The 15932-nt window shown below is 42.6% G+C and overlaps 1 protein-coding gene across 1 annotated transcript in view; it reads right to left on the reverse strand.

Annotated features, from left to right (window-relative positions):
* ccdc146 (coiled-coil domain containing 146) overlaps nucleotides 1-15932 on the reverse strand; it is a 107103-nt gene that overhangs the window by 62676 nt on the left and 28495 nt on the right. The window contains exons 3-5 of the mRNA XM_056276674.1: nucleotides 5417-5499; nucleotides 4428-4643; nucleotides 1218-1275 (exon numbers count right to left, since the gene is read on the reverse strand). Coding sequence (XP_056132649.1) covers nucleotides 1218-1275; nucleotides 4428-4643; nucleotides 5417-5499 — 357 coding nt within the window. The remainder of the gene's footprint in view (nucleotides 1-1217; nucleotides 1276-4427; nucleotides 4644-5416; nucleotides 5500-15932) is intronic.

Raw genomic sequence — 15932 nt, forward strand, 5'->3', positions numbered from 1 at the left:
CACAATGTCATCCGCAAACATCATTGTCCAAACCCCTAAACATCGCCATACCTGTGGAGGCATGATAATGTTTAGGAGTTTGACAATGTCTGTCCTAAAATTGTATTTCCTAACAAACTTCTTACATTATACAATATACATACATCCACAGACATACAAGCACAGTGAAAAATTAAGGATGGGTAAATCAATTAACAAATTTAACAAATGCTAAGTAGATAGATCTTAAGAAATTCAGTTTTAAGAAGTTGATCGAACTGATGTCATCTTTGTATCATATTAAATAAAGATTTAAAGATGCTCTAAGCAGTTTAGCTTCACTCTGACATGAATCTCTATCTATCTATCTATCTATCTATCTATCTATCTATCTATCTATCTATCTATCTATCTATCTATCTATCTATCTATCTATCTATCTATCTATCTATCTATCTATCTATCTATCTATCTATCTATCTATCTGTCTATCTATCTATCTATCTATCTATCTATCTATCTATCTATCTATCTATCTATCTATCTATCTATCTATCTATCTATCTATCTATCTATCTATCTATCTATCTATCTATCTATCTATCTATCTATCTATCTATCCACACACACACAGATACATATATACTATATATATAAAATCTGTAGTCATGAGACAAATTTTGGTATCTGAAGTGTTCTGGTTTCCGTTTCTTTTTTAGTCCAAGTAGTATTGATCAGTCACATTTGAGTAGGCAGTAATTTCTACAGGAACATGCTTTGGTTGCCTGTTGCTAACAGTCTGTGTGAGGAGCGAAAGAGGTGGAATGCATTGGCTGAAATGTTGTTTGGACCTAAAGCACCTATAAAAAGTATTGATGTTTGTGTATTGTGTGGAGGGACTACTTGTGAAACAATCTGGTCATAGACTTCGTCTCTCAACTCCATTCTTGTGCCTCAAGTTGCTAATCCGACTGTAAACAATGATGGACACATGGAAGAGGAAGTCTTCATAGGAAACCAGAAGCCCCGAAATATTGGCTGTTGTCCCCAGAGCTGCCTCTGGGTTCCGAGATTGTTTTGACACAAATAGGCCCATAGCAAACTTAATAGGAGGCATTCCCTTTTAAGGATCAAGACTGGAGCCTTACAGTCTCATTGTGATGTCAGGTCGGAGACCACTGCTGGATGACAGTATTAATAGCCATCTCTGAATCAAAAAGTTGCAGTGAGGAACTTACAGCAGCTTTGGGCAGTGTCTTGAGCTCTTTCTCCAAGCACAACTTCTCTTCCTGGAGACTGTTAGCAGGGGAGAGAAGAGAAAAGGAGGACAGAGGAGGAGAAAGAGTAAGAGTAGGGGGAGAAGCAGAGGTAGAAATGATGAAAAGAGGAGGCACAGAAGTTAAGATTGGAACAGAAAAATAAAATAAATTCAAAAGCCACAAAAAATGAGGAACGATGTATGTTAAAAAAAACAACTCAGTACACCGTTTTAATTACTTCTCCTGCAGGAAGAGAAACACACTGCAAAGAGGAACATGAGGCTGATTTCTCAGTTTAAGCATTCAACTGAAAAGAATGAAAGCATGTTCTTATTTGACACGATTCAAAAAATATCAGAGTGGGGGACGCAGACACCACAGAGTTTAAACTTGATATTGAAATTACATGGTAAAGATTCTATCATTAGGAAATAAAACTCGAAATCTACACTATCTAAAACAGGCTTGCAGGGCTGGGAAGGAAGTAAAGTTGCTTGTCACCATCCAAGATGCTCTAAGAAAAATGTCAAGCTCTTAATGAAAGTCAGTCTTGGTTGGATGGGTGGTGCTGCGTGATTAAAATATCAAGGTCTTTTTACTATGACTACTTTTTTCCTTAAACTTCTAATATAACCACCATAAAAAAAAGCTATCCTTATACATACAGACACACAGATATAGCTTTGGGAGAGTAAAAAGTTACATATAAAACAAGAATTCATAAATTTTTCATCTACCTATGGCAGAACATTTTTGGTTGATTAAAGTTAATATGAAACCATTTTAGAGGATTCTTTTCTTGGGACAGACTACTCTATGGTAGCATATAGTGTACAGATGTACATCTCAGCAAGTATAATACTGTAGAGCCGAAGGAACGGAGAAGACCGTAGGTTCACACTTTAGCCGTGTAGGCAACTTTCTTTAATCCACGGTAAATCAGAGAGACAACCAAACCCAGCTCGACTGAGCGGAGGTGGCAAGAATAACCAGAAAACTGGCTGGACAACCATAACTTAACCCTGCGTTAACCTGCCAGGGCAACCATGACTTAACCCTTAGTTCCTGGGTTGAATTCTGTCCCCAATACGTGTCCACCACAATACAGTATATTAAGGTCCCTCAGAGGCTGATATACTGGATAAAGTCTGATATATACGAAAAAATCACATCAGTGCTAATATAGTATGTGGCTGGGGAAAAGTGTTGAATTCCGGTGTATCTGTTTGGCTGAGGATGGAAGAAACAACAGCTTTTTTTTTTTAAAGGGCATATTTGGGTGGTGAGCATCTGCCCATCATATGCACGCTGCTGGCTCACAGGCCAAGTGGACAAGAGAGGAGAGAGGAGGGAGATAAGGTGGAAAGAGAATCTACTGTAAGAGTATAAAAGGAAAAGAAGGAAAAGGAGAAAATATACAGCTGGAGGGGAGTAGGAGAGAGGACGAGAGAGGAGAAGAGCAAGAGGAGGAAAAAAGAGAGGACAGAGAGTGTTGGCCACCGCCAAAAGCTAACTGTCACAAATAATATGCATGCTCATGATTTAATATATGATGAGAGACAGTTCTGTTTATTACTGCATCCTTTGAGATTGCTCTGTAAGTGGTTTTCATTTAATATTTCAATTACTGCAAGGCCTACAACTCTCAGCCTCAGTATGTGTGCTCTGCATAAAAATCACTGTATCCCACAGATAATATCTCAGCAATGTGGTGGTGAGTCTATGTGCTATGATGTCGCCCTATACTGAGACGATCCTGAGTCAAATTTAATTCAGTACTGATAAGGGGAAGAGAAGTCTGTAGAAATGTTGAAAATGCTACTAAGCTCTGGGGTAAATAAGTAGCACTGTTCACGCCTCATCATCTGTCTCCCTGCGTTTCTCTCTTATCTGCTGTTTTTCCTGAGGCCCAGAGGTGACCCCTGACCAGTGAGAAACTGGAGAGACATTGTTTATTACTGAGTGTTATGAGGTTGCTTAAAAATGTTGTAGTGAACCCTTAGAGTGCATGCAAAAAATGGAGAGAGAGACAACATTGTGAGCCTTCTCCCTTTCACTGGGTGTGTCTAACCACTTGGACACAAGTAAGGGAGTGTTGAGGGACAAGAGGAAGAGATAGAGGTGTAACTGAGTAGAAGAAAAATGGAACTGAACCGAGGAGAAAAGGGGGTGGGGAGAAGAGGCAGGAGAGAAGACAAAATGAGAGGGAAATGTAGAAAAAGACTAGAGGACTGAGGTCAAATAATATTTAGTGCAGAGAGCTCAGACATGTAAACCTTTTCTAGCTGACATGAAAACACTTGAATATGGTATTCATGTTATGCTCTATGAAAAATTCCCCAACAATGTAGCTTGGCAGGTCAAGAACGCATATGAAAAAGCATTTAGAACAAGTGACACTTCAATGCTTCGATGACATAGGTAAAAGTGATTTTGGGCAGATTGGCAGTATGGTGGCTCACAACACCTTTTCAGGGCTAATACTTTGTGGATGGATCTATTTCTTTATGAGAGAAAGAAAGAAAGAAAGAAAGAAAGAAAGAAAGAAAGAAAGAAAGAAAGAAAGAAAGAAAGAAAGAAAGAAAGAAAGAAAGAAAGAAAGAAAGAAAGAAAGAAAGAAAGAAAGACAAAGAAAACGAGAAAGAAAAAAGAAAGACAAAGAGGTTGGGAGACAGATTCTACCTTCAGTATGTCCCTCCATCTCTCTCAGGCCATCAGGTCATTGAACAACTTGGGAGGAAGCTGCCTCCTGCATCTACTACACTACTCTGGCACCTTGTTGTGTGTGTGTGTGTGTGTGTGTGTGTGTGTGTGTGTGTGTGTGTGTGTGTGTGTGTGTGTGTGTGTCATCATGAATTAATCCTTTCATCTCACTTTCATCTCACCACCACAGTTGTGAACACAGAGTTGCTCTCCCCTCTGTCCTGTGAGTAGCTCTCCCAGCTCAATAGGGCACGTCATTTGTTGTGCATCTGTATTTGTGCTGGTATGGCTGCAGTCCTTATCACTGGCTGCCTATATGTCAAACTGCAAGTGGCTGATCACAGGTCTCTAGAATCAATTCAAGACTCACATTTGACCAGACATATCAACAAGAATACCTGAAATACTACCATAATCCTTCTAAGTGATCTTGATGTTTATAAGGTTATCCATGCGTGCATGCATCTGCGTGTACATATTCCTCACCACTCCAGTTCATACTGCATCTCGTCTCCTTTGGCTTCAGCTGATTTCAGGTAATTGTACACCTGGAGAAGCTGTTTCCTCAGTCGGGTAACCTCAGTTTCAGGCACCTCAGAAGTGATCTCCTCCTCTGCCTTGTCCATCTCAGCCTGCAGCTCTTCCAGCTTTGTCTGACAAGACTTAGCCTCCTCCAAGAACTTGATCTCTGACTCTTGCATACTGTTGAATACATATATTATGTTCGACTAGAATATGATTGCAGATTTAGATCAAAGAGAGCACAGCAATTTTTAGCATGTGGTTTGCCATTAAATCTTGAGAGGTCTTGACAGAGGTACAATGACATGTAATATTTAGACTTACAATGAATATTGACAGGACAGAAAGCATGCAAAATACTAGTAACACTTTTTAACTGCTTGTTAAAGTTATATAAATTGCAGTAATATGATTTTATTCTGATTATAGCAACTCCCTGACTACAAGAAAAAAAATGTGGTTCGATTGCCCTAATCATAGACATTATAATCTATGTCAGCCTCATGCAATTAAAACACCTAGATTTCTGCGCCATCTTTCTGTTCATCTGGCCATGTCAACATCTCAGCCCGTTTTCAATCAGTTTTTTAATGTAAAAACATACATAAAAGGAGCTGACCCAGATGCTGTAACAGTGTGTTAAACAATATGGCACCAAGTATCATGTGCTTCAAGACCACATTTCTGTGTCTTTGGTCATATAATTATGCTGAAAATAAAACCGCTCAAACAAGATGTCTCTAACTGTTGTAAAGTGAAGTTAAGAAAAAAGTGGACCTGACCTTACTTCCCAGGTTGTTCTAGGAAACTGCTATATTTGCAGATAGTCCCACGAACAGAGACTATCCTAATGTTCCCTGTGTGTATCTGCAAGTGTTTTGTGTGTAAATCTCTAATCAAATATGAGTAAGAAAATGGCTTTTGTTCTTTGAAGTTAAAAAAAGAAAACTTACCTTCTCAGAGTGTCATGGAGCAGCTTGTAGCTGGCCTTCAGTGAGGCCATTTTGTTCCTACAAATTCTGCCTGAGGTGAAAAGCTTAGGAGAGAAAGAGAAAATGAATATTACTTAACATAAGGACAACATCCTTGCAATGTCTTTGCCAGAACAGGAAATGGTTTGAATTGTTAGGAAAATGGGATCTTGCGCTTGGTAGGGGTGAGGTAGTACAAAACAGGGACAGTTGAAAAGGGCCTGCACACTGTATTTGCTGTGAATGTATAGCTTTCATACTACAGTGAGTGGTCTCTAATTGTCCCTACTGAGACTAGGTCACAAGTTACTTCAAAGTCAAGTTACATTTTAGTTGCGGCTGAAGTTCATTGTAAACTGAAACCATTTTTTTAATGGCAAACAGTATTATCTGTGTATCATTCAATCATTTCATATCAGATTTAGAATCCAAAATCAGAAAACCAATAATGACCTGCTATTTCATTGTTCGTTTACAAATCCAAAATCAGAAAACCAATAATGGGCTGTTTATTGTTTGTTTACAAATTATTGCTGATCATTGTTTGTTTACAAATCCAAAATCAGAAATATACTATACTTGGTCGTGTCACATTACTTGCAAATTTGATCATTTACATATAAATTAATTCTCATAGCATTGTGAAATCATACCATTTAGAAAACAGTGCTATACAAGTAGTTTCCACAGCTTGAACACCCTTTTATCCATCATCCAACCACAATGTATTGTAGCGACTGGAGGAGGCGGGTTTTCTGACTGATGGCGGCTCTGCACTAGGGAGGCATAGGAGCTCATGGGACTGTTAATGTTCGGGTTAAAATTGTGTTTTAGTTCATGTTTTGGTTATTGTGTTTGTTTGGGGGTTTGACTCGGACTGGGTAGATGACCAGTTTATTGACTGACTGACTGTAGGACCGTGACTAAGACTGACGTTTTTAATAGTGACCTTGGGGGGGAAGCCATTGTTTGGCAACCATTTTGGGGGCAAAATAAAAGAGCACTTCTGGGGTCGTGCGGTGTATGGGACACAGGAGCTGTCGTTAAAACAAGATCCCTGCCTCTTGCCTCCTTCTTTCATGCCAGCTCGTCACAATATTAATGTGCTCTTAGCCCATCAAATGATTTACAAAGATGATGGTAAGACAATATTCAAAAAATAGTGTAACAAACACACCAGACTGCCTATAGAGCTAAGAGGTTATTTTATTTTGCAATTTCCACAAACCGGTACCGTGGGATGGCTCCGGTTTAATACTGTTAGAGAGATAAGGAACCGCAATCTCTAGGAATTATCTGATAACCTATGGGCAAAATAAAACTTACAACAGGTCAAACATGAGGAAAAAAAACAATGCAAACTGATGTCAGCATTGTGTTCATGAAAGTACACAGAAAGAACATGAAAGAAACCCCGTATATGTATTTTTCAGGAACTTTGCCTCGCTCAGAAAGCATCCTTGCCACAATAGCACTAATTTTGCAATGAAATTCAAACAACGCCTGGCTGGACCATGGTTTTGCACTTGGCGGCTCACTTTACCACAGTTTATAACTCCCTCAAGTTCAGTAGCTACCAGAGAAAGTGGAATGACTGAATGACTTGGGGCAGCTACTCACATCTGTCCAGGCGCGCAAAAAAAAACAAAAAACAGTCAATAACTTCCTGGTTGCAACAAATCGGAAATGTTAAATGACAAAATCGCAGACAACAAATATTCCATTTTCTTACGTTCTATTTTGAACTCAGAACAAAGCAAAATTACAAAAAGAAAAAAAACCCATTATTGATTTTTTATTTTGGATTTGTAAACAAACAATGAAATAACGGGTTATTATTGGTTTTCTGATTTTGGATTTTAAATCGGATATGAAATGATCGAACGATACACAGATACATGCCAAGCATGACAAAATGGCCATCTCAGTGGAGGCTCATACAGACAAATTCCCTGGATATCAGGGAGCTGTGCCTGATATAACCAAGCAAAGTTACACCTTGGATGAATATAAAAATGTGCGAGCCATGTTTGGCTAACAAACCCACACAATCACATAAAAAGATAAAACACCAGAGTAATAGGTTGTAGTTTTTTCCGAATGTTAAAGAACCATAAGTTTCCACACACAACATTCACTATTTCTAAGCTGGTATTATAACCTGAAGCTAGCAAAAAACAATGATATTAGTGAAACGTGCAATAACCCAGCCACTGGGGATGCACAAGCCAGTGCATTCTTAGTGCCGGTTGCAAGCCCAAATAAATGGGGAGGGGTTGTGTCAGGAAGAGCATCCGGTGTAAAACCTCTGCCAAATCAAATATGCGGATCATACTGTTGGCCAGCAGAGTGCCAGGGGAAACTATGCTACTGTTGGGTGAAGGAGAGGGGGAAGGTATGTCCAGAGGAAGTGGGAGAGGAGGAAGGGTCGGAGTGTGAAGGTGATAGAACTTTGAATGTTGGCACTATGATAGGTAAAGGGAGAGAGCTGGCTGATATGATGGAGAGAAGGAAGGTAGAGATACCGTGGGTGCAAGAGACCAAGTGGAAGGAGAGTAAGGCCAGGAGCATTGGAGGTGGGTTCAAACACTTCTGCCATGGTGTGGATGAGAGGAAAAATGGGGTAGAGGTAATCCTGAAAGACGAGTATGTCAAGAGTGTGTTGGAGGTGAAGAGAGTGCCGGACAGAGTGATGAATGAGTATAAAGCTGGAAATCGAAGGTGTGATGATGAATGTTGTCAGCGCATATGCCCCGAAAGTTGGGCGTGAGAAGTAAGAGAAGGAAGAATTCCGGAGCGAGTTGGTTGAAGTGGTGGAGAGTGTACCCAAGGAAGAGAGAGTGGTGATTGGAGCGGATGTAAATGGGCATGTTGCTGGAGGGAACAGCGGTGATGAGGAGGTAATGGGTAGGTATGGGGTCAAGGAGAGGAATTTAGAAGGACAGATGGTGGGGGATTTTGCAAAAAGGATGGAAATGGCTGTGGTGAATACGTATTTCAAGAAGAGGGAGGAACACAGGGTGACATAAGAGTGGAGGAAGGTCCACACAGGTGAACTATATCTTAAGCAGGAGGTGCAATCTGAAGGAGATTGGATACTGCAAGGTGGTGACAGGGGAGAACTTAGCTGGGCAGCATCAGATGGGGGTCTGTAAAATGACTGGGGATAAAGAAGAGGAAGAGAGTGAAGGCAGAGCCAAGGATCAAGTGATGGAAGTTGAAGAAGGAAGACTGTTGTGTGGAGTTCATGGAGGAGCTAAGACAGACATTGGGTGGTAGTGAAGAGTTGCCAGATGGCTGGGCAACTACAGCAGAAATGGTGAGGGAGACAGCTAGGAAGGTACTTGTGTCATCTGGACAGAGGAAGGAAGACAAGGAGACTTGGTGTTGCGATGAGGAAGTATAGGAAAGTATACAGAGGAAGAGCTTGGTGAAGAAGAAGTGAGATAGTTAGACAGATGAAGAATGTAGACAGGAGTACAAGAAGATATGGTGTAAGGTGAAGAGAGAGGTGGCGAAGGCAAAGGAAAAGGTGTATGGCGAGTTGTATGAGAGGTTGGACACTAAGGAAGGAGAAAAGGACTTGTACTGATTGGCTAGATGGAGGGAGTGAGCTGGGAAGGATGTGCATCAGGTTAGGGTGATGAAGGATAGAGTTTGAAATGTACTGACAAGTGAGGAGAATGTTGAGAAGGTGGAGGGAGTACTTTGAGGGGCTGATGAATGAAGAAAATGAGAGAGAGGTCGGAAGATGATGGGATAATGAATCAGGAAGTGCGGTGGATTAGCAAGGATGAAGTGAGGGCAGCTATGAAGAGGATGAAGAGTGGAAAGGCGGCTGGTCCAGATGACATACCTGTGGAGGCATGGAGATGTTTAGGAGAGACGGCGGTGGAGTTTTTAATTAGATTGTTTCACACAATATTGGAAGCGAAAGGTTGCCTTAGGAGTGGAGAAGAAGTGTACTGGTACTGATTTTCAAGCACAAAGGTAATGTGCAGAGCTGTAATAACTACAGAGGCATAAAGTTGATCAGCCACAGCATCACGATATGGGAAAGAATGGTGGAAGCTAGTTTAAGAGGAGAGGTGATAATTAGTGAGCAGCAGTATGGTTTCACGCCAGGAAAGAGCACTACAGATGCAATGTTTGCTTTGAGAGTGTTGATGGAGAGGTATGGAGAAGGTCAGAAGGAGCTACATTGTGTCTTTGTGGATTTAGAGAAAGCATATGATAGTGTGCTGAGAGAGGAGGTGTTGTATTGTATGAGGAAGTTGGGAGTGGCAGAGAAGTATGTAAGAGTGGCACAGGATATGTATGAGGGCAATGTGACAGTGTTGAGGTGTGCGGTAGGAGTGACGGATGGGTTTAAGATGGGGGTGGGATTACGTCAAGGATCGGCTCTGAGCCCTTTCTGTTTTTGCAATGTTAATGGACCCATTGATGGACGAGATCAGGCAGGAGTGTCTGTGGACTATGATGTTCGCAGATGATATTGCAGCGAATTTGGGGGGGGGGGGGCAACCACAGGAACTGCTGCGGCCGGGACGCATACCTGTATCGCCCGCACCACGGAAGACATCGCTGACCGCTCGACTAAAGGGTCAGACCCGTCAGCCAGCGGCCAACGTGTCTACTTATCCATGCCCGTTACACTACCCCCCTCCTTCGGGAAGCGTGTCCCCGCACTTAAGCATATCAGCTCCTTCACGCCTCTGGGCGCATACGCTTCCAATGGCCTTATGGTCTCACCATCCCACTTCTGACACCAATGTAGCGAATTCGGGGGGGGCAACCACAGGAACTGCTGCGGCCAGGACGCGAACTTGTATCTACTGCGCCATGGGAGAGAGACATCGCTAACCGCTCGACTAAAGGGTCAGATCCTTCAGCCAGCGGCCAACGTGTCTACTTATCCATGCACGTAACACTATTGTGATCTGTAATAAGAGTAGGGAGCAGGTTGAGGACAGCTTGGAGAGGAGGCGGTATGCACCGGAGAGAAGAGGAATGAAAGTCAGTAGGAGCAAGACAGAATACATATGCGAGAATGAGAGGGAGGACAGTGAGATCGTGAGGATGCAAGGAATAGAGGTGGTAAAGGTGGATGAGTTTAAATACTTGGGGTCAACTGCTCAAAATAGCAGAGTGTGGAGGAGAGGTGAAGAAGAGAGTGCAGGCAGGGTGGAGTGGGTGGAGAAGAGTGTCAGGAGTAATTTGTGATAGAAGGGTACCAGCAAGAGTGAAAGGGAAGGTTTACAAGATGGTAGTGATACCAGCTATGTTATATGGTTTGGAGATGGTGGCACTGACAAAAACACAGGAGGCAGAGCTGGAATTATCAGAGTTGAAGATGCTAAGATTTTTGTTGGGAGTGACGAAGAAGGACATGATTAGGAATAAGTATATTAGAGGGACAGCTCAGGTTGAACAGTTTGGAGCTAAAGCAAGAGAGGCGACATTGAGATGTTTTGGACATGAGTGGAGGAATGATGCTGGATCTATTGGGAGAAGGATGCTGGAGATGGAGCAGCCAGGCAAGAGGAAAAGAGGAAGACCAAACAGGAGGCTTATGGATGTGGTGAGGGAGGATATGCAGATGGTTGGCGTGACAGAGGAAGATGCAGAGGACAGGAAGAGATGGAAGAAGAAGAAGAAGAAGAAGAAGAAGAAGAAGAGGAGGAGGAGGAGGAGAAGGAGGAGGAGAATCAGAATTTTTGGCAACTGAGCTTTTCATCCCCAGTTTCTGTTGCATACACCAGGGAATTTTCTCCCCCCCCCCTTTTTTTTGGATGCAGCTGTTATCTGGACACTTTGAGCCACTTTTTTTTAAACCACTGCCCTAGCTAATACAGGCTTGTAGGAAAGGAATAAATACTTCAAGAGCTCAACAACAACCATGTTACTTTTTCCTCTATATCCATCTAGCTTCAAAAGTCCCTAATGGAAAATAGAAAACAAAAACAACACCGAATATGCATCATCTAGCCTCACTAAAAAAATATTTCATCTAACCTTTTTTAGAGACAAATAAATGGAAGTTCAAGTGCATTTTTTTATCATATATATGACACAGCGATTATGTTACAATGCAGCAGCCAACTCCAACTCCACACTGTAGGTTAAAACTGACCCCAAACCCCAAATGCTTCAGATAAATCAAGAGGGACGCATCGCATGGGTTTTACATTTTGAAAAGGAGAAAAAGAAAAAAAAGTAGTAGAAGAAGAAGAATGAAAAAACAAAGCAAAACAGGAGAAACAGATATCAGTCCACCTGTCAGATGTTATTGTCCCAGGGCATGGCAAAAAGAGGGAGAATTATCTCCAAGAGTAGTTGTTACACCTCTGGCTGCTGTTTGGTACCTTTGTGCTCATAACGGTGATAGAGTAGAGGACATGTGCTGTTCACCTCTTATCTCCACTGCCAGGTTGGTAGGGCTGAAGTAATGAGGAATGGCCTGGGCTGTATCAAAGAGCTCCAGAAACTAAGGATATCTGAGGTCATACTTCGCAGAAGGGAGACTAATGGGACTGAAAAGAACGCACATACAAACACAGAGACACACACATGTGCATGGCCATGTACAGACGGGCAAAGATATGACCAAATTATATATATTAAAAAAAAACACTAAATGCATGCACCTGCATGTGTAGACAGACACACACAAAGACACACACACACACACACACACACACACACACGCACAGGGATATCTCCTGACTTCTAGCACAGGGAAAAATTGAGCTGGCATTTAGGCTTGGCTGATTATGTTTGTAGATGTCGTTCATTAGTTTACCTATCTCTTACCAAATGTGCTTGCAAGTACACAGTGGACAGATATGGGCATTGTAGCAATGTCATTAATAAGTAAGTGGTTGTTTAATGATTCCAGGCGAGAAAATGTTTGTTTCTGCCCTGCCAAGGGAGACAGAGCACAAGGAGAGTTACAAAAGTGCACCTGGAGTTGTTAGGTAGTTGGCGACTTGCTCAGAGACACTTCAGCAGGGTGGCTGCTTGCCCAGAAGAACCAGTGTAATCACTGCAAAACCCTGTTCCCATTACATCCTTGTAGTTTTGGACCTTAATTAATGTACACAGACTTTGAAAATGTTTCTTTGTTGTACAGTAGTAACCATCCTTAGTCACACCCCTATCAATAAAACACGTGTTAGATAAATCCTTCTAATCCTTCTATGACCTTTTAAATAGCTATTTTGGCCATCTGGTCCAAGCTGACTTTTTTTTTTTAAATTGCCTGGTGTGTGTGTGTTGGGGGGGGGGCTGGGGAGAATAGCGTGATCCTCCCACGTGCTCCGCCCCCCTGGCAAAACTCCTCACTGTCAGGTGAAAAGAAGCGGCTGGTGACTCCTCAAGTATTGGAGGAAGCATGTGGTAGTCTGCAGCCTTCCCTCAATTGGCAGAGAGGGTGGAGCAGCAGCCAGGACGGCTCAGAAAAGTGAGTTAATTGGCCAGATGCAATTGGGGAGAAAAAATATGAGGAGCCCACTGATCCAAACAGGGCTCTATCATGTTTCCATGACCATCAACAACATATCTGCAAAGTGACAGGCATTCAGGCTGAACTGTGGCCATCTATCTGAGAGAAGTAGCTTAAAGTGGTTTTGGACTATCTCTATTTCTGGTGCCAGGACTTATCTATAGCACAGAGTTTGTGAGGTTTTATAGGGCAGCTGCATAGGGGCTCACATGTGGTTTACCATCTTTGAAGCGAGATAGTCAATCACTGAAAGAGCTATACGGAACAAACCAAACAGACAAAACGCTGGCACAATCTGTACTGCAGAGCAGAACTGCTTTGTAAAACCTGCCAGTAATACCACTGTGTAGTGCGGCAGGTATGTTCTTTATGTGCTTTGAGTAATAAGAAGCTGTAACACTGTGAGGCGGAACAACACGCTTTACAGTGCAGTCCTTCACGGTGGATGGATTCAAACCTCCCAGGTTAAGATCCATAGAGCAACAAGGTTTCTTGTTCAGTTATGATCTCTGAATTTTTTGTTGTGTTTATCTTTATTAAAAGGAACATCCCTTTGCCAAATCAACTGCCTCTTTGTATGTTTCTATATCTTTATGTCCTGATATCCACTCAGCTGTGTTTGACTTTGGGTTGGACTTGCAACCAGATTGACTGTGCAGTGTGCAGTGATATTTGGTTCACTGAAATGTTTTTCTACTCAGGCTGAGAGCCACTGGATCCATTACTCAATACTCTGTCAATTCTGGAGAAATTAAACAGTAGATGGGGAAGACAGGGACAGGGAAGATTAAATAGTAACTAATAATAGGACCAGCGTGTGTCACACTACTTCTAACACTCTGGTTAAGTAAAAAAAAAAAAAACAGAGCCAAGCTGATTGGATTGTAGCCTAGTTTGTAAAAAAAAAAGTGTTTTTCAGAGATCGGGTCAGGACCCAAAATTAGGAAGAATAGGGAGAGTTTGGATGGCACAGCCGAAGATCAAATGGTGGAAGTTGAAGAAGGAAGACTGTTGTGTGGAGTTCAGGCAGGAGTTAAGACAGGCACTGGGTGGTAGTGAAGAGTTGCCAGATGGCTGGAAAACCACTGCAGAAATAGTGAGGGAGACAGCTAGGAAGGTACTTGGTGTGTCATCAGGACAGAGGAAGGAAGACAAGGAGACTTGGTGGTGGGATGAGGAAGTACAGCAAATTATACAGAGGAAAAGGTTGGCAAAGAAGAAGTGGGATAGTCAGAGAGATGAAGAAAGTAGACAGGAGTACAAGGAGATGCAGCGTAAAGCAAAGAGAGAGGTGGCAAAGGCAAAGGAAGAGGCGTATGGTGAGTTGTATGACAGATTAGACACTAAGGAAGGAGAAAAGGACTTGTACCGATTGGCTAGACAGAGGGACCAAGCTGCAAAGGATGTGCAGCAAGTTAGGGCGATCAAGGATAGAGATGGAAATGTGCTGACAAGCGAGGAGAGAGTGCTAAGAAGGTGGAAGGAATACTTTGAGGGGCTGATGAATGAAGAAAATGAGAGAGAGAGAAGGTTGGATGATGTAGGGATAGTGAATCAGGAAGTTCAGCGGATTAGCAAGGAGGAAGTGAGGGCAGCTATGAAGAGGATGAAGAATGGAAAGGCAGTTGGTCCTGATGACATACCTGTGGAGGCATGGAGATGTTTAGGAGAGATGGCAGTGGAGTTTCTAACTAGATTGTTTAACACAATCCTGGAAAGTGAGAGGATGCCTGAGGAGTGGAGAAGAAGCATACTGGTACCGATTTTCAAGAACAAGGGCGATGTGCAGAACTGTAACAACTACAGAGGTATAAAGTTGATCAGCCACAGCATGAAGATTTGGGAAAGAGTAATAGAAGCTAGGTTAAGAGGAGAGGTGACGATCAGCGAGCAGCAGTATGGTTTCATGCCACGAAAGAGCACCACAGATGCGATGTTTGCTTTGAGAATGTTGATTGAGAAGTATAGAGAAGGCCAGAAAGAGTTGCATTGTGTCTTTGTAGATTTAGAGAAAGCTTATGACAGAGTACCGAGAGAGGAGGTGTGGTATTGTATGAGGAAGTCAGGAGTTGCAGAGAAGTATGTAGGAGTGGTGCAGGATACGTATGAGGGAAGTGTGACAATGGTGAGGTGTGCGGTTGGAATGACGGATGGGTTCAAGGTGGAGGTGGGATTACATCAAGGATCGGCTCTTAGCCCTTTCTTGTTTGCAATGGTGATGGACAGGTTGACGGACAAGATCAGGCAGGAGTCTCCATGGACGATGATGTTCGCGGATGACATTGTGAGAGTAGGGTGCAGGTTGAGGAGAGCCTGGAGAGGTGGAGGTATGCACTAGAGAGAAGAGGAATGAAAGTCAGTAGGAGCAAGACGGAATACCTATGCGTGAATGAGAGAGAGGACAGTGGAATGGTCAGGATGCAAGGAGTGGAGGTGACAAAGACATCTGAGTTTAAATACTTGGGGTCAACTGTCCAAAGTAACGGGGAGTGCAGTAGAGAGGTGAAAAAGAGAGTGCAGGCAGGTTGGAGTGGGTGGAGAAGTGTGTCAGGAGTGATTTGCGACAGAAGGGTACCAGCAAGAGTTAAAGGGAAAGTTTACAAGATGGTTGTGAGACCAGCTATGTTATATGGTTTGGAGACAGTGGCACTGACGAAAAGACAGGAGGCGGAGCTGGAGGTGGCAGAGTTGAAGATGCTAAGATTTTCACTGGGAGTAACGAAGAAGGACAGGATTAGGAACAATTATATTAGAGGGACCGCTCAGGTTGGACGGTTTGGAGACAAAGCAAGAGAGGCAAGATTGAGATGGCTTGGACATGTGTGGAGGAGAGATGCTGAGTATATTGGGAGAAGGATGCTGAATATGGAGCTGCCAGGGAAGAGGAGAAGAGGAAGGCCAAAGAGGAGGTTTATGGATGTGGGGAGGGAAGACATGCAGGTGGCTGGTGTGACAGAGGAAGACGCAGAAGACAGGAAGAAATGGAAACGGATG

This window comes from Lampris incognitus, chromosome 3 (assembly GCF_029633865.1).
Source record: "Lampris incognitus isolate fLamInc1 chromosome 3, fLamInc1.hap2, whole genome shotgun sequence".
Taxonomy (NCBI): domain Eukaryota; kingdom Metazoa; phylum Chordata; class Actinopteri; order Lampriformes; family Lampridae; genus Lampris; species Lampris incognitus.